Source organism: Perca fluviatilis, chromosome 16 (genome assembly GCF_010015445.1).
Source record: "Perca fluviatilis chromosome 16, GENO_Pfluv_1.0, whole genome shotgun sequence".
Taxonomy (NCBI): Eukaryota; Metazoa; Chordata; class Actinopteri; order Perciformes; family Percidae; genus Perca; species Perca fluviatilis.
In genome coordinates, this window is record NC_053127.1 from 25,368,116 (window position 1) to 25,388,207 (window position 20,092).

Sequence of the window (20,092 nt, forward strand, 5' to 3'; positions counted from 1 at the left end):
AGGGACGCAGCTCTCTCACTTTGCTCACTTTTCGAGGAACATTTTCACATGCAAATATCCACTCTCCCGAATTGTGCCTCTGACCACAACATCAAACGGAATGAGCTATCAGAGACGAAACCGGGCGTAGCATCCAATATCAATTTTTTCGTATAATCACGTTTTTTCCCCTCTTGCTTTGCATATCATTTTGAGCCCTCTGCTTCTCCCTCCCCCATACCTAGCCATGAACTCTCCTCGTCAGAAAGACAAATTACCCAGTGGGCTGCTTTTTTAGCTGTGCTTTCTGTACAATAATCAATTTGAGGACGAGAGAAAGAGAAGGCTCGAGAAACGTGAAATTATTCATCAGGGTCTCTCAGTAGCCGGGCTGTAGAGGTGTGGGGGATGGTAGGGGCTACCTCGTCCTCCGTGAGATAATTAGGGAGAAAACTGAGAAGCAGAAGTAAGGGCAAGACTACAGGCCTGCAGTGATAGTAAAAAAAAAGAGATGGAGAGTGGTAGGTGCAGACATGGGGGAATCGTAGCCACTCTGAGAGCAGTTTGTTGTTATATTTGGAAATCTTGAGACGGTGTTTAGTTTGTCGTCCCAGCAACAGACCGATACACAGGAGAGGATGGAGGATAGACAGCTGGGGCTGGTGACGAGTGACAGGGAAGTGCAGAGAGAAGGAGGAGGAAGAAGAGCTCTAAAGCGGAGCGTGACTGAGAGTTACCTTCAGTTAAGCTACCCGGGAGAAAAGAAGGATAGCGCGAGGAGGGGAAAAATGAGCCTGGGTCTCTTGTGTGGCGGGTGTTTATTCAGAGACCTCTTGTTTCCTACCAATTAAAGGCGCTGGGGACGGCTTCAGAACAATCCTCCCGGTCTCACTCCCTCCTCTGTCTTCACTCTCTGCTTCCCTTCCTCTGCAATATTTGCTCCATTTGCAGTCTTTCATAATTTAAACAACTCACAATGCACATTTCTGCACGTGTTTTTACTTTCTAAGTTGTCCCATCTGACATTTTCAATCATATGTCATTCTGACACACGTTTAACATTTATATTTGTAAAAGAACCCTTCCACTGCATGTAGTTTATCTGTGGAATAATCTGTAAATGTTTATCTTGTTTTAAATACTTGTATTATCTTCAACAGCCTGCATTTGTTCTGTTCTTATCCATGCCCTTCTCTGTGCTGCTGCAATGACCCAATTTCCCCAGAGGGATCATTAACGTTTCATCTTTCACCCCTCATTCATTTCTCTCTCCATTCATTCCTCCCTGATGCAGCTCGGTCCAAACCAAACAAGCTTGTCGTTATTCTCCATTTCTCTTCCCGGTCCCTCTCTAAATCAGCTGTCTTTAGCGTCTCCATGACTTGAAGGGGTTATAAGTACCAAAGAGTAGTAGTAATAGAGCACATATGATGAATTTGTAGATGGATGTGATCAGTTGTTTCATTTCTGAAACCCCTCTGAAGTTTATGGTGATATGGTGCATATATATATATATATATATATATATATATATATATATATATATATATATATATATATATATATATATATATGCACCATATCACCATAAACTGACATGATGCACTATTTGGCTCTAATTTGGCCATTCATCCATTATAGTTTTTATACCTCTATACTCCATCTCTATCGCCATATCCATCAGGAAATGTGTAGGACAGTGTCAAATGCAGCATCTATACACGCCTTGGGGATAAGTGATTTTACAATCTGCACCTGCACTGTCAGCATCTTTCCCCGTCACGATAATGTAATTTTCCCTGGTTGAATAAAGGCATTGTTGTGTTATGTTGTGTATCTCACGGCAGACTGTATGCCTGAGATACACATAATATGGCTCGGAATATAATGCCGTAGGTCCCAGATATTTGTGTGAAAACAGCCCATCATTCTTGGTATCTCTGTCTGAATTTTTATTGTACCGGTACTTTTTTTTTTTCTTCTGTCACACAGGAGAGCATTACATACCTAACATAGCCTCTTTCTCTCCTGGGCCCAGAATTGTCTCTCAGATTGATGGCAGGGGAAGCACTAGGGTACCTTAGGGTACATTAGAATGCAGAACATGGCTGTAACTGTGAGCATATTGTGTGTGATTTGCATGCATTTGTGTGTGTGTGTGTGTGTGTGTGTGTGTGTGTGTGTGTGTGTGTGTGTGTGTGTGTGTGTGTGTGTGTGTGTGTGTGTGTGTGTGTGTGTGTGTTTTTGTTTGGACCTAACTTTGCCTATTTTGACTCCAGCCTCGCCATGAAGAAAAAAACATTACATCGCAGTGACTGTTGAGTCGTCTCGTTCAGTGTTACATTCCCTGTAGCTCTTTGTTTCTTTGTGTCTGTATCTCTACTCCTACCCATGCTTGAATGTCTTTGTCTTGCTCACTTTTCTCTTTGTTACAATACATCGCCCTCCCCACCACCAGCTCTTCCTCATCCTCCTCAACATCGCCTCTCCTCGTGACCCGGGTGCACTCCTCCCTTGGAGCATCTCTCCTGGGTTTTGCTCTTTATTATTTCTACCTCTACCCACTTCGTCTTCTTTCACAAACAAAGGCCAGGTAGGAATTAGAGTAGATTCAAATTAAACAAAGAGCAGCCCACTAAGCTTCAGATTTATGCTTTGTCTGCAGTGTGTAATTGCACATACCCCGAAGTTTGCCCCTCTTTGCTTTTTGTGTACAGTTCATAGAAGTTGCTTATTTAGAACTCAACCTAGCCCTAGGAGAGTTTCCAAACACCATTGCTAAGGTCATACGGCTCAAACAAAGGTTTCCCTGGGCCAGTGTACTGGAATACATTTGTCTCAAGTTCTGACTGCTGTCTGCTTTCCACTTCTTTTGTTTTGTCGAACAAAGCCTGCAACATCTTCCTCACCAGTCTCACTCCTTCAGGGGGATTCATTGGCCTTATTAGTGGAAAAATCTTGCAATGTGTTTTTTTTGTCTGTGCAAAAAAAGTAATTGACACACGTACACACTTACATACACGTTTCCCTCCGCTAACCATATTTTATCTACTCGTTAATGTTCCCAATTACTCTGTCAAACACTGCCAACGTTTTGCAGTGTGGCACGCTTATTGAAATGGTAATGCAACCATCTCAAAGTGAAAGTCTTTAATTCACTGGCTTCTAAGTGGATTTATTCATGACAATTTACTCTTCTCATGCAGGATTACACTAATGACAGGGTTAAAGGGTGGTGCATGTGTGTGTGTGTGTGGCTTTTCTCTGCTTTTATGTGAGGGACTCTTGCCCCGGAGAGAAAGGGCCACGTTTCTACTGCCTCCAGCTCTCTCCATTATTCAGAAGAAGAGGACTTGATTTGGTTTTGTACCATTTCCCATTTTCATTGCACTTCCTGCCTTCTAAAGGATTCACGTGTCGTTTATAGTTGTCACTGTTTTTTTTTTTTTGTGAGGTTTTATTTGATTTGAATCACAAACCAGTTAGTGAATTGCCTCACACCTGGAACAGGCCTTAAATGTAATAAAGCAAGGCGTGTGAGCCACAGGACCAGACGATAAGCCATCTCCTTGCAGGAGGTCAGGTCCCTATGGGGAGGTATTGTTAGTACAGATCTCAGTATGTAGGTCATTGTGCTTAGAGTTCAACAATCCCCAGGTTTTGCTCTATTGTCATTTCAGCTGGCTACTGTCAACACCCTGTCACACACCTCTCCGTGTCCCTTGCCTGTCGCTCATTAGTGCCATCCACCGAGCATTCTCGGTTGTTTGCTCTTTCGCCTCCCATTATATCACCAGACGGAATTGCTGTTTGGTTTTGGAACGATAGGTGGTCATATGAATTTATGGCCATTGGTTCATGGTTTACAAAGCGTCTATTTATAATAATAATAATAATAATAAGGTGGTAGAAGCAGACTCCACCCACACATATAAAAATTTGATTTAGACTTCAGAAAGATTCAAATGTTGGCAACTTGATATCTTCAGTGAACGCGTTTTAGAGAACCGTGTTCTTCCACATGCATTGCGTGCCCTGACGAAGGCATTTGCACTGATTGAACGGACCAGACTGAGTCTGATATACTTTCTGTTCATTTATTTTGCTTAATTGAAGCTTTTGTTTAATGAAATAGTGAAGCCTTACCAAAATTAATTTACTTACAATTGATTAGCATGTTGGAGGATTTTAATGGTTGTGTATACTTAGTTGATTCTAGAGGAAATCATTTAAGACAAATACTATTTAGAGCAACTATTTTTAATTTATTTTTCCTCTTATTGTAAAGTAATCAAATTTAAGGAGAGGGCAATTTAAAAGGGCCCTGTGGGTTTGCTCCCACACTCCAGTGACATACAGGTCAGTTAAAACATAGTCTATATCGTTGACTTTCCACTTCCGGGATTGCTCTGTTGCCGCCGGATTTCACTCATTTAGGCCGAATATCCATTGCCTTGGGCTTCCTTTGTGTTGGCATTTTAAACTCCGGTCAATTTATGAGGACTATGGTTAACCTTTTCTCAGATCTCTGCAGGGTAAATCCAGACAGCTAGCTGGACTATCTGTCCAATCTGAGTTTTCTGTTGCAACAACTTTTGAACGTATACATGTTCCACCAAAACAAGCGGTACTGCTGCTTTTATCCGGTGCTTAGCACCGCCCAAGACGATTGTGATTGGTTTAGAGAAATGCCAATAAACCAGAGTACATTTTCCTTCCATCCCCGGAATGCTATGTGGAGTAGCCAGACTCTCCTCCAGCGCACTTTGGAGGAGGGTCTGGCAAAGCGAGACTAGTTAAAACATAATAAATACAACAATTTCCCACGTACATGTAGCATGGAAGCCTGTCATTGTTGATTGTCAGAAATGTGAAGTAATAGATAGTTGAGATAATATAACCCAATTTATTACATTGTAAGCAAATTATTGTAGGAACAACTAGTAGTCCACTTGAATAAACCCCCACAGGTATAGAGGGCTTTTACAAACCAGTGAGGTTCCGCCTTCAGCCCAGTGGCAGAAAACACATAGGTATGATGTCAGGATAGCTTGTATTAAAATTATATGTTAATGTTGCAAGTTGCATAATCATAAGGTTAACTTTCATTCAGTAACCTCCAATTTCCACCGGCTGCATAACGGTGGCGGAGTCATTAGGTTTCCATTAAAGTCAGTGTGTGTATTTCCACCATAGATATAGAACTATATCTATGATTTCCACTGACTGCAGAACGGCTGCGTTCCGACTGCGTCCCAGCTCCGGCGGTCCGCAGCCCTCCGGAGCAGATACGCAGAGCTTCTATTTTTGCCGGACACCGGAGAGCTCCGCAGCAATTCAGCACATGGTAGATAGTGCGGGACAGGAAGTCGAGCACAGAAACAAAATAAAACATCCGGTTAATTTTGAAAATAAAACACACAGTGCTCACGGCAGATCATATTTCCCTGCACTACACCCTGAAAACACAGCACAGGGTTGTTTCCCCTCTACTCCTCTGGATGGAAACAAACTGTTGTTGGTTTTGTGGTTCTATTCTACCTGAATTCGCGAGATCTCGTGGGTCCTCGTGACTACAGCTGTCAGTCATGGCCACAGCCGTTCCGCAACAAATCCGGACCCGGTGGGTATTTACGGACAGCGGAGCACGCAGCCGACACACAGCAGAGCCGGTCCGCAGCCATTCTGCATTCAGTGGAAATCCAGAGTTAGTCAGAGCCGATTGGTAATCCTGACGTGGTAAATTGGTTAATTGTTATTTATATATATATATATATATATATATATATATATATATATATATATATATATATTTTTTTTTTTTTTTTTTTTTTTAATGGATTTGTGAGCTTTGCAGAAGTAATCCTCTGCTGAGTTTGTTCGGGTGGTTGACATTTAGCAGTCTGATCCCTGTACTATTTACCATAGTCAGGCTTATCATTATTCACACTGGTATGACACTGGGCTTCTGTACAGAAGGCAACAACAATGTTGAATCATAGCAATTAAGTAGCATTACACTTTGGGATCAGTGTGGTCTTTGCTATTTTCCAACTTAAAAAAATGACAGTTTACTATATAGCAGGTTTGTCCAGTGTAATGTACCATTTGGTCTGAATGTCAGAGCTTCACAGGCAGATTGGACTTGCTTTAAGTTGTCTGCTCCAAAGTAAATGAGCATAAGTTATGTGTGGGAATGTTTTCAATAAAAACACTATGTATCCCATAAACAAAGGCGCAAGCGTATGTGTGTTTGTTTCGCTGAGCATATGTAACAACTTGTCGGCCTGTATTTCATTAGCCCTTAATTCTCTTTCAGCCTCTCACAAAGCCTGACGTTGATACCATTTTCCACAGCTCTTAAAGACGTCTACAGCACGTTTCTTATTCTTCAATTTTAAAACCAAACAATGTAATTGTCTGTACCCCTGTATTTATCTTTCTCATTTGATTCTCTAAGGATTAAGTATTTTATATTGGTTTTGGTTTAATGCTGTTCCAGCACCTGTGAGTCATAATAGAAATCTGATCATCACCCTGGGAACTTATTTAGTGTTTTGTTTTTGTCATAAGGCAAGTGAGAGAAATCAAGATGTTTTAGGCAACAACAGGAACTGTGAGTCAACCTTTTCCACTTTTCTTTGATTGACAATTTACCTAACCCCATTAGAGCTGTTTCACCTAGCTCTTCTGCCACTAATTATCCTAAGCTGCTTCATGTTCGTCTGTCTCTCTGTATCTGCCCTCTCCTTCATTCTCAGCACCGCTTTTTTTCCTCTTTCTTTTTCTCCTGTCTCCCTTCTTACAGAGGCATAGGATGATTGGAGGAGATTAATATGGAGGTTACACAATCCTTTTAGCTGGTTTTAATGTGTGCCCCTCACGAGTGATATGTTCTGCACGTACATCAACAGGATTAGAGTGTCAGAACATCCGAGAGAACTGATGAACCAGTGCATCCATCCTTACACACACACTCACACGGCATCATTGTACCCATAAACCCCCTGTCAGAATGCAGTGCCTCTTAATAGGTTGTGTGTATGTCCATTGCACATGTACCATAAATTTCTTCCCACTTTCCTCTGCCTTTATCTTTTGTCATTGTGTTTTTTCATAGTGCAAAACTTTTATATATATATATATATATATATATATATACATATATATATATATATATATATATAATATATATATATATATATATATATATATATATATATATATATATATATAATATCAAAATAAAAGTAAATAAAGTTCTGTTACAAATCAACTTTGGGTCAGCATCAACCTAACACGTCTGACATGAAGATGTGTATGGAGCTAATGCCATGGCCATTACAGAGCTATACACGGTGGTAGGCTATTTGAGTCTAAGAGAGAAAGTGTAATATTTGGCCCAACAAATATTATTACCGGGAGCTTTATCTCGGTAAGTGAGCCCCTATGTTGAGTTAATTGGCTTGCCAAACATAAGATAGATTTATGGCCTTGCATGCAAAATAGACATGTTTGCCCTGGGACTTTTGTGTGTAATGATTTCTGTGCAGAAAATGAAATTCAAATAGGGGAGCTTGGGGAGGACAGACAAGGGTTTTTTGTTTGCTTCATAAGCAGTGTGCGGTGTCTTCTGGATGCAAGTGTGTATTCCACAAATCTCGTGTGGCGTAGGTATGAGACTGAGCTAATGCATGTATTCTAATTTGTATGTGCAGGACTGTCTTTTTTTATTGGATTTGCTTGGTTGCAGTTCATATTATGCTATTGGCTTTGGTATGTGCTTGCAAAGGGATACAGGGCCCACTGGGCCTCCTGTGTGAGTGTATGTGTGTCTGTCTCTTTTTTCGATCTATCTGACCAGCTACAGTTCATGAGCCGAACATATTGTTTGTTTCTGTGGAGCAGCTGTTTCTCCTGCAGCTTTCTGTCTCTCCAGACTACATCTCTGTAAGAGCAAGGAGGAGAAGAAGAGTAGGAGGTGGTGGAGGAGGAGAAGGGGGGAGATAGATATAATTAGAGAGGTAGGGGGTAGGGAGAGGTCAGGAGATAGATTGTGAGAAAAGTCAAGGATTTTATATCTGCTGGGTTTGGATGATAGTTGTATTTTTAAGGCTAGCTTTGGGTATTTATTATATTTATATATTTTCAAGTCAGTGCTCTGGGGTATTTTAGTCAAAGAAGGCTGGTTTGTATTTAGGCTGAAATGAATGTTTTTAAGCACTGGGACACATTAAGACTTCAGGACAGTGTAATAGATGCCAGTACTTATTTTTACTTATTATTACTTACTCTTGGAATAATGTGTTTTAGTGCGGTCTCAGTCCAGAGTGCCATGGAATAGAGAAGGAACCATAATTCCAGCCTCTGCCTCTGCCTTTTTCCATTTTAGTATTTACATATCACTGACATGGTCTGATGACGTCTAAGAAAAATAGTTACACTGTGCCTACAATATGTAAGGAATAACGAGTATATATGGGCAGTCCCATATATTTATATTATAATACATGTATGTTCTAGGTAGCATTTTATTAAACCTTCATTTTTCTCCCCTCACCATTTAACCATTTAGAGGAGACCAGTGTGTACTAAGTCACTGATTAATTATTCATGGGCTTACGATGAATTTAAAAGTGAAATAGAGTGTCCGTTAAATGGCATTCAATCAGTGACATTCCCTTTTTACTGTTTATGTCTTGTATTAAGTTAAAACAGTCAGATACTTAGCTTTTCAAATTTGGGGTTTGTTTTTTATTTAACTAAAAAAATGTAAGCCTCCGGTAACATGTGGTAGTCATCTTTACAGCATTTTTGACATTTTTTACATTTTACTGGAATTTTATTTCTGTTTAATGAATATTGAGAAGGTGAAGGTTCCATCCATTTAATTCTCTCACAAAGAAAACTATGTATTATACAGTTGGTAGCTAATTATGCTTATCAAGCTCAGACCCTGCTGATTGTAAAAAATCGTTCATTCTTAATATTCTATTCCTGGAGTCAGCAGTGACTTACATGCAATGCAATGGCATGTTTCCTTTCTTTCATTTGTGTTCTGCGTCCGTTTTTTGTTATATGAAGAGTCTGAAAAATTATGAAACATAAAAAAATATAAAACACATCAAATTAATGATGTGGAAATGCCAAAGTGTTGTACTTTCTTCTTCATAAAAACCTCAAATCTGGCTGTAGTCTCTCAAAAGTCATTTGTATAAAGCTGATTGCTAATTGTATTCCTGCACTATAATACGAGTTGGAAGCAGAAGTATGCACAGCTGCTGTCCTGCTTTTGGCAAAGCTATAACTGATATAAAACAGTCTGTGCCTTGCAGTAATGTTGATGTTGACTTTGGGACATGCAAATGAGTGTTGTACCAAAATAGTTGTACAGCTGCATGTGCAGTATATAAAAGCATGTTGAATACAAAATGGAGTAACAAAGGAGGGTTAGTTCTGACTGTGGTGACAAAAGGTGCCTCTGGCTGTCTCATGCAGTGATGATGCAGTGTGATATGGTTACTGTGTGTGCCCCATGCTACCCCGTCTGTGGGGTTAGATTGGGTTCCTCTTTGGTCCAGTTGGACTCTGCAAAGAGGATTATTGGAGCTCGGCTGCAGTAGGCCTTTCAAGCTATGGCTCAGGCTCCAGAGGACTAACAACAAGTCAGACACTGTCAGATCCAGGGTAGTGAGGCCAAGGGCAGATGCTTTGAAGTGGGCTATGAGATTCTCTTCAGGAGGGATCAGATGAAGGGTGAAAAGAAGACAGTGAGAGGTGCAAAGCTCCAGCTAAACAGGCAAGCTGGGTAGGCTTCAGAGGTGGGTTTCACCGTTCGAAGCCAGACATGCTATGAACGGCTTCAAAAACCTGTGAAATTCATGTGGTGCAACTTGTGAAGTAAAAAAAAAGCATGATTTGAGAATAACAAGAGACATGATAGCATACAAAGCCTTAAAATACAGACGCAAGAGTGAAAGAGAAAAAGGGAAAGATGAAAGTGAAGTCAAATATTAAGTTGAAGTTTTTGAAGCAGACAGGGAGATACAGGAGAAATATTAATCATTTGGCAATCAAAGCGTGCTGAGAAGAAAATGATGTCTGTGTTTTTATCGCAGAGGTAAGAAAGAGGGGTTTAATTTGTGGTGATTGTCCTCTTCTTCAACCTCCCTAAAATCAGGGCAGTCATTGCAGGATGTCCACATTTTCTTAATCAGCCTGCAACATTTAATATACCCATCCAGCACATGTTTTTCCTCGTTTTCACCGTCAATGGAGCCTGGTTTTGCAAAGGCCACTTTCTCAAGCGATTATGGTTGGACAGCGGTGTCAGCACCATCACTCCTAGAGAGTAGACATGTCATGATATGTTTACTGATAAGAATAACTTATGTGGAACTAATAGATGACAAGAAAGGGAATTCCAGAATGTCGAGAAACTGTAGATAAGACAACAGTCTTAGGTTTTGAGAATCAGAGGGCTTAAATTTGTGTATGCTTGCATGGTTTTTACTTGGGCATGCCTAATTTCTTATTATATCTTAATAAGCAGATACATTTTCCCTCCTGAGAATATAAACAGTCAGTTTTACAAGCACATGTTGCAGATTATTTGTGTGCTTACCCAGCACAATAGTATAACATGCACAAATGGACCAATTTTTCATTGCCCACATACTGTACACACAAAAACATGCACACTTATGAGAACATTCTTCACTAACCTTCATAAGCTTCCTCTGCTTTTAACCCTTATCGCTCCTCGCCTTATGTCTTAAACTAACTCTGGCGTTATCACCAAAAAGAAATCTTTAACAAAAGGGTTTGAGGAAATAGTCCAGGCTTACAGATCCTACGGAGACATTTGGACCTCACACGATAGTAAAAACAGATGTGTAACCGGATTGCTATAGGACTTATAAGATAGTATCAGTCAATTAATCAACATGCACACACACAAACACACAAACTGTACACACACACACACACACACACACACACACACACACACACACACACACACACAAACAATACACAATTGTGATGGTCTCACTTTCTTCCTGTCTGTGGTAACCTCAACCGTGTTTTTGTGTCCCACGAGGAATGCCTTTTATCATGTGACAGGCTGGTGTTGGTGGTGGTGGTGGGGAGGGGTCGTCAGACAGCTGTTTCCCATCAGCACTCAGTCAACTGCAGTCATCCAGTTGCAACCCTGCTCAGAGTTTCAGAGCAGCAGAGTGGAGCTCAAAGAAGTGCGGGGGCCAAAAATGCCTCCAATTAGAAGGTCATCCCAATTTGTTCTCCCATATCCACGGTACCCATCAGGCGTCTCTAGCCTGCTTGTCCAGTGTTATGTACAAATCCGTGGCCAGAGGTGAACGAGTTGCCGCCATCTGGGAGTCATTATGCCTTTTCCTCATTGTTTCCTGTCTTTTCACCCCAACCCAGCTCGACTGAGTTCTGCTCTCTCCGTGTTGGCTCAGCTTCCTTGGCGCGTTCAGGTTCTAAGCCCCCCTCTGTAATTTAAGACTGGGAATGCTTAACAGCAGTCACTCATGCACAGGCGTCTACATTAGCACATGTTGTTCACCTCATCAGGAGCAGAACTTTTCTCCGTTGTGTAGAACAAAGGGTTGTTTTCATTTATGTTGTACCCCTTTCTCTTTTACACACCCCAATTCCACTTTCTTTTTTAGCTGTAATCTTGCAAATGATAGTCCCATACTACAGTTTAAAGTTCTGACATTATTCTGCTTGATTTTGTTTCAACACATTTAAGTATTTTAGAATCCCTTGCCACCGGTGGTGGAATGTAACTAAGTACATTTACTCAAGCACTGTACTTAAGTACAATTTTGACGTACTTGTACTTTACTTGAGTATTCAATTTTCTGCAACTTTATACTTCTACTTCACTACATCTCAGATCACTATATACTTTTTTTTTTTAAGATTATTTTTTGGGGCTTTTCCCTTTATTAGTAGTAGTGACAGTGGATTTACATGAAAGGGGGAGAGAGATGGGGGATGATATGCAGCAAAGGGCAGCAGGTTGGATTCAAACCCGCACCGCTGCAGGACTCAGCCAACATGGGGCAAACGCTCTTACTGGGTGAGCTAGAGGCCACCCCAGATCAATATATACTTTGTACTGCACTACGTTTATGTGACACATATAGTTACTTTTTACATACAAAAACATGATGTATAAATATGATATGATGCAGTACTACACTACTGATCCACCCAGTAGTATACAAAGTATGTTAAATTGGCTCCATATTGATGACCTACCTCACTCAAATAATCTTACAAGTATTCATTAATGATAAATTATTTATATATATATATATATATATATATATATATATATATATATAATATATATATATATATATATATATATATAAGTACTTTTTTGTTGATAGTTCAAGTACATTTAGCTGATAATACTTTTACTAAAGTAACATTTTGAATGCAGGATTTTTACTTGTAAAGGTTTTTTAAGACTGTGGTATTTGTACTTTTACTTAAATAAAGGACCTGAATTCTTCCACCACTGCTTGCTGCTCATCCGAAAAGTGCTCCTCCTCGTGCTGTTCAGAGCTTGAGGCTTTACAGTGGAGACATTTCTATACAGTCTATGGTGGAGACAGGAATGAGGGGCCTGTGGCTAACAGAAATCACACTCTACTGTTGGGCTTCTTGCAGTGGATGCGAGTTTGCTTTGCAGCTTTCTCAGCAACTTATCTCAATAGACCTTATCCACGGTTTGAGTAAGGGAGTAATCCCATGAGGAATCCTTGCAGATTGTGTCTGTTATATATATATATATATATATATATATATATAGTGTTGATTTACATGGATCGTATAGATCATATAGATATAATAACAACTCATCACAATGAAAGTATTTGGGGTGTTTTGAGTTGGTGTGCTGCTCTTAAAATGTGTGATTGACAGAGCTAGCAAACAACCTTTTATTATGCTTCCTTCAAATGGAACTCCAAAGGTCATATTTTTGACATGGTTCAAGAAGTCTTAAGAATGCTGTTGCTAGGTGACTGACAATATGGTCTTGTTCCCCTTATAAAAGTGGGGATAATTTTGTGTTTTGTGCATTTCATGCTAGGAACAAGAAAAGGGTAAACAACTGAAAGAAAGTTATAAATGAAAAGCAATTTCCCTGGGCTCTGACATTTTTAAAAACATCAGCATGCAGTACAGTATGTCACAACTTCTGAACTCATTCAGATAATAATCAGTCAGTTATTATTATTAAATAAACTCTACTCATTGACACAATAATTACAACCCCATTTAAAGGCACCAACAGTATGAGCAAATATTGTAATTTCATTGTCAAATTGTAATCAAACATTATTAAATTCCACTTTATTGACTGTTGGGCTTTTCTGTGTGTTTTCCAGTTTTACGCGATGACTTCAGACAGAACCCAGTGGATGTTATGGTCGCAGTGGGGGAGCCGGCTGTGCTGGAATGCCAACCACCTCGTGGGCACCCTGAACCCACCATCTCCTGGAGGAGAGATGGTACCAACTTAGATGACAGAGATGAACGCATCACAGTAAGAGATACCACCTTAACCTTAACCATTACACATCATTCTGACCTTTAAAAATTGAAATGTTGTCATTACTTACCCTCATGTTAGAGTCAATCAGTTAGATAAAACATTGATTACCAATTGATACATCCATATGATACAAAACATTACTGTGAGATACTATTAATCATAAGGCCTCACAACATTTGGATTATGCTGCAAAAACGGGCACTAGTAAGTGTCATTATATGAGCTACAGCTGTCATTAATCTTTTATATTAAGTTGTCATGTGGTGTACAGTACACAGGAGTGATGTTCCCTTCATGTTTTGTGTATCCACTGAGCTGATTTCAAACCCAGAAGTGTGTGATTGGTCAGGCCAGCAAGAACAGTATGAAGGTAAATATGGTGCAAAACGTGAGAGCTTGTAGAATACAATGTGAGAACTTGCAGAACAAAAAAATTGAACTTGTATGTTAAAATTTGCACTTGTAAAATAAAAATTTGCACTTGTAAAATAAAAATTTGCACTTGTAAAATAAAAATTTGCACTTGTAAAATAAAAATGTGCACTTGTAAAATAGGCTATATACATTCCTTTGTCATGTTCATCAATGATGATTATAATTTTACAACGTTTAGAGACATCAATGTTTTATCAGACTATCATTTCCTTGCTACCTGGGTGCAAATCTCGGCAGCAACGAGGGTTAAGAGATGACGCATTATTCGGCAAAAATAATTGCTGCTGCCCGCGAGGTGGATGTAATTCTGCAGAAGCTATTGTTGCTGCCCAAGCGGGTGCAATGATTGGCAGTGAGGCACAACATCAGCAAAGCAAGCTGTGGTCATGGCCGGGGGATGTGCCGATGCTACCGGGTGCGGGGCTCTCTGTGTCCCGCTGGAGCTCCGACTGCAGGTCGAGGTCGGCAGCGAAGCTTTCTGGCAATAATAGCGATGTTGCTCCGCTGGCCGATACCCGCTGGTGACGGTCCGTCTGCAGGACCTGGAGCTCACCGCCAGTGTTTCAGTTTGACTGTTAAAAAGTGTTAAGATAATTAAAAGGTATTTATTTAGAATCAGGCTGGTTGGTTAGTTAGCTAACGCTAGCTTGCTATTCAACCAGGCTTCCATGCGACATAGCTAAATAAGCCGGACAGAGTTGTCCCTCATCTGGCGATAGAAACCCTGCTTTCCCCGTTCTGTTGGATCAGAGCTCCACAGCCTAAGTCCACAGGTACAAATTAGTTTTGCACCAAATGTATCGCAACAAGTGTTGCAAAAGTCGAGGCAGATTCGCCTCTTTGTGATGCGAGAGAGCGCATACAGTGACAGATTCGAGAGGTTGTAATCACTGAGTTGTGGTTGTGATGGAAAATCAACCTGAGTAAAAAAAAAAAGTACATGAGTAAATGTTGCATTACAAGTTTGCAGCTGTCATTGTGTTCATGCAAATATCAATCTACACATTTGTGACTATTTTTTCTACAAGTGCAAATTTCAATTTACAAGTTCAGATTTTTTTTACAAGCTCTCATGTTTTTTTTCTTTTTGTGACTTCAAATGTGAATAATTTTTACAAGTGCAAATTTTTATTTTACAAGTGCAAATTTTTATTTTACAAGTGCAAATTTTTATTTTACAAGTGCACATTTTTATTTTACAAGTGCAAATTTTTATTTTACAAGTGCAAATTTTTATTTTACAAGTGCAAATTTTAACATACAAGTTCAATTTTTTTGTTCTGCAAGTTCTCACATTGTATTCTACAAGCTCTCACGTTTTGCACCATATTTACCTTCATAGAACAGGCTTCTCCTTCCTTTAACTCAAGAATAGAACCAGGTTTCAGCAGATGTGTGTGTGTATGTGTGTGTTGATTTGTTTATTTGAATGTCTTTGCATGCTCCTGGGGACACACAAGAGCGAATTCAAAGCTCATGTTAGTGTGGAGTGACAGGTAGAGTCTCTCTGGGGGACTGTGATGGACAGAGCAGCTATCTCTGATTTAAGGAGAGGCATGGATCAGAGCCAAGGGGAGGCTCCTCTGAGGGAAATACAAAGGCTGCTTTTTGCTTTGTACTTTCTGCGTGCCTGTCTAATCATCTTCTCTATATGGAAATATGTCTTTGCCGTGAGAGTTCACTCAAAGACATCACTTACTGTACAGAGACCAAAGGAGTCCACCACAAGTCATGGCTACTTTCCATCTATTTGAGTCTTCACCTTGTAGCCTGGACCATCATTTATTAATACTGATATGTAGATAAAGTTGTGAGTTTTAGATTTTTAGAAAGACTCACGCAGGGAAAAGGTTGATAAATTGATTTTAATTTTAAAAAAGCAGAGCGCCCTTATACAGAAAAAAAAAACATGTAAATCACACTATAAGCAGCTTCAGAATGTGTGTGCCTTCAGGGCATGTAAGGCTATGTGAAGAAGAAAGAGCAGAAATGAAAGCTGAGGTTTCAGTGTCCGAGATGGAGGAGCGACAAACCACATTTGGATTTCTTAGCAATGGAATTGCTGCTAAAAACGAGGAGCGGTCAGTCCAGGAAATAAAAAAGCTCTTGGTCTGCTCTTTAATCAGCTGCTAAAGTTACTAGTGCAGCAGTATTTAGAGCAAACAGTTGCACTACACAACTATAACATTAGTCAATGGCATTGGTTTGAGCTAGATCATCTTTGCAGTCCTTTAGGAATACTTTACTGGCATCATAACGTTGCCACAAAATTTGATATTGGTTCATCAGGAGACAGTTATTACACAGACTCAGCAGTCCATGTGCCCACAGATGTCTGATGAATCTAAGACACTTTATCCAGGGTTCAACTGGGTAACCTTAGTCACCTGATTTTAATATGGTTATGCATTTAATAAAAAAAAACTGTGCTTACTTAATGAAATGGAACACTGCAGTATGGGAAAGATTATGAGCCAATTATACATTTATCCACTGACATTCAAGTAATCCTTTATTATATGTCTACATGTCATAGGTTCCCCTATTTTATATTTGCCCACTGTACCATACAGCTATTATTAATGTAAATTCACTGTTATGAATTCATGCAATTATCTATCATGTGCAAATAAGACACACAAAAACGATATTACGAAATAAAACGGCTAAATTCATGCATCTAGTTTTGGTCCAATAACATACTGTAAAATACTGTTACTGTTTGTCTTACTTTCTAGGATTCCAACAATGATGTCATTTGTCATTAATGGCAGTATAAACACCCCTATTAATGAATGCAATGGTGCAATTTTCTTTTTTAGTCAAATATTTTGCATTTACTCTAATTTGAGTCCAAGTATCCAAACCAATCTATTGGATACTGACAGGAATGGCTGAATCTGCAATACCAGTTCCTAAATTCCCCCACTTGCTCCTTGTGATTACTAGTGGTTGACGTTGTATGAAAAGTACATAGAACCACAAGGCATACAACCGTCTGTTGAATCTTCCTCTTCAAACCACATTATTTGCAACACATTTAGAATGTCAGCCATAGTTAGGCCACTCTTAGTTGTGATTTATTTGGTGTAGAGTATGAGCTATTTGTGTTGGAAGGTTAGCCTGGAGGAGGCTGGCTCATAAATGAAAGGCTGTTGGTGTCATCCCTGCAGCAGCAATTTAATGATGCATTCTATGGAGAGTGCTCACCAAGCCAGGTGCTGTCTGGCATGCCGCTGAATCCACTGCCCGCTTCATAGACGCAGCACTGTAGGCAGCCTTAACCTCTGACCTCTGTTAAGAAATAACAGAGCAGTGCCATCACAGGCTGTGTGTCTCTAGCAGGCATATATGAATAGATCCAGTCCATTTTTTTGTGTGAGTAGGCTGAAAGTTTAAATGAATGGCTGGGTGAAGGTTTCTGATGTCTGGGTGCAGGGAATGGCCTTGGCGATAGTATCATGCCTGCTCACTACAGGACATCTTGCACTGAGGAGCTACAGAATATCAGTGCAGTAGCTCACATTGAAAGCGCAATAAAGACAGCTTGTGTGGTTGGCGTCTGGTGGATAGGATATGAAAAGAATGAAAACAGTATGGAGGGCATATATCTTTCACCTCTTTGTGTGTGTGTGTGTGTGTGTGTGTGTGTGTGTGTGTGTGTGTGTGTGTGTGTGTGTGTGTGTGTGCGTGCGTGCGTGCGTGCGTGCGTGCGTGCGTGCGTGCGTGCGTGCGTGCGCGTGTGTGTGCAGATATAGAGGAGGTAAAAAGTTTGGCAAAGGCAAAGAAGGCTGACTGAACATCTGAGAAAGGTCTGTACAAAGATGCGGTGTCTTTGTTCCCAGGGTTCTGTGCTAATGTAGCACTAGATATGAATTATGTAATTCATAATGGGTGACCTTCTGTGCAGCTTGAAAGGCAGTGCAAATGTTATTCCTTAGATAAAGAGATGCATACAGATGCACAGTAGCACAACTTTTTGTTATGCCATCAAGTGCATAAAAAAGTGTATTTTAAAATGGATTACAACCAAAGTGTTGTATGCGGGTGGCAACATGCATTGAAGTTAGCACATCTAAAGAGAACACTTTAGCTGTGGCACATTTCATCAGAAAATGTACAAATTGTGGCCATAATATTATGTGCGTTATGAAGTGCCAAGTTGCCCACTCTGTACCTCACAAACACAGTGCACATAAGGGTGGTAAGATCTTGTATGAAAACAGCTGTGAACATATTTGTTGTGCTTTTTTTTTTAGATTCGCAGTGGCAAGCTGATGATCACCAACACCAGGAAGAGTGATGCAGGGAAATACATCTGCGTTGGGACTAACATGGTGGGAGAGAGGGAGAGCGAGATCGCCGAACTCACTGTGCTTGGTAACGTTTGCGGCTTTGTAATTGCATTTCCCAGTGTTGCAGTGCTTCACTTAGTCTAAGTACCCTCTCAGTTCACAATGGTTTAGTTTGCCGGTCTGCAATGCCAAGTCTTTGTCACCGGAGTATAATAACACATTAATTACGTTGATTATGCCGCACTACAATCCAATCTGCCAACTTTGGAGAGGTTTCCAACCAAACACATGCTAAACATCTACCTCTGCTTCATCCAACGCCGCAACCTCTCAAACCTTTCAGTACAAGAGCTCCCCATGCTACCTCCAACACCCCCTATCCCAAACACCTCTATTCTCCACCCCCTCTCCATTTATTAGCATTTCCCATCAGAATAGAGCTCTTATCCGTATCACATGGTTAGATGACCTTGGTTGAGGTTGGGAGTATACAGCATAGTGCCTCATAGAGCCTTTCAAGGCTGTGAGAATAACCCTGCTGAATGCAGAAATAGGTCCAAATAGGTTGTTCTACAGGTTGTGCATAATAAATTACTTTGGAGACTAACGGATGATTATCTCTAGAATATTAAATGTTTTCAAACTCTATGATAATTGCAATAATAGATTACCTTGCATATTTTGATAAATGTTCTGTATTTATTACAGAGGTTTTTTTCTCCCTTTTTGTAGGAAAAATTCTTTAAGGAATTGGTTAAAGTCATGAGAGCCGACAGTATTACTGGTTAGAGCTACCCTGAAATCAAAAGACAGTATACGATCCATTATTACACTTAGTAAAATAAAGTTTAGATAAGCTTCAGTAACTACACGCTTGAAAGAGGTCGAAAAAATGTACAACAAGTTAAATTTTTTCTTAAGACTAGACAAGTAAATTATTTAAGCTATACAATGATAACATACAAAAAGTGTTGGGATATACTGTAGATGGCACCCTTGCTGATCACATTGACATTTGTGCTTGTTGCTGGTTTGCTGCCCTGCAGAGCGCCCAACCTTTGTGAAGCGGCCCAGCAGCGTGGTGGTGTTGGCTGAGGAGAGTGTGGAGTTCCACTGTGTGGTTCAAGGAGACCCTGTTCCCACTGTCCGCTGGAGGAAAGATGATTCTGACCTGCCTAAGGGCCGGTAATGCACAAAGGCCTTCTATATACACATTAATTTACCATGCAAACACGATGTTTCCACTCTTTCTTTCATCTCTTGATTGTGTGTGTCGGTCCTGCAACAGATTTGAAATCCTAGAGGACCATACCTTGATTGTTCGCCAAGTGACCTCTTTAGATGAGGGCTCCTATACATGTGTGGTGGAGAACATGGTTGGAAAGTCTGAATCATCCGCCACGCTCACTGTACACGGTCAGTACAACCCGACCCTCACATGTGATGTCCTCTAAACGTAGCAACACCTTCACTTCTATAAACAGTTCACACACTTTTTTTTCCAGAGCCTCAGATTTCCTTTTAATGGATGAAGTATTTGCAAAACAGCTGCTTTTAAGCCTAACAAGAGAACTAATCTTGTCTTGTAGTGTCACAAATTAGCAGGCAGTGACTTTTTGTTTCCATTATTGTGTCTTAGGCTGCTCTTGCTCTCAGTTTTTTTTTCCGTTTTGCTTCCTTGCTGTAGGTCATTTATTGTCAACAGCAGTTCTTGAAAAACAAGCAGTATAGGATATTTCTGCAGTTTGTTTATAGTATGTTTCATGGTAATGTCCTGTATAAA

The 20,092-nt window shown here is 40.1% G+C and overlaps 1 protein-coding gene across 4 annotated transcripts in view; it reads left to right on the top strand.

Moving 5' to 3' along the window:
• The window catches only part of LOC120544417 (roundabout homolog 1-like), a 91,997-nt gene that overhangs the window by 51,375 nt on the left and 20,530 nt on the right, over positions 1-20,092 (top strand). For 3 of the 4 annotated variants that reach the window (XM_039778136.1, XM_039778137.1, XM_039778138.1), the window contains 4 exons: positions 13,413-13,570; positions 18,274-18,394; positions 19,356-19,494; positions 19,598-19,725. In XM_039778136.1, coding sequence (XP_039634070.1) covers positions 13,413-13,570; positions 18,274-18,394; positions 19,356-19,494; positions 19,598-19,725 — 546 coding nt within the window. Of the gene's footprint in view, positions 1-13,412; positions 13,571-18,273; positions 18,395-19,355; positions 19,495-19,597; positions 19,726-20,092 lie in introns of those variants that run through there. The other variant, XM_039778139.1, reaches the window with a different exon arrangement.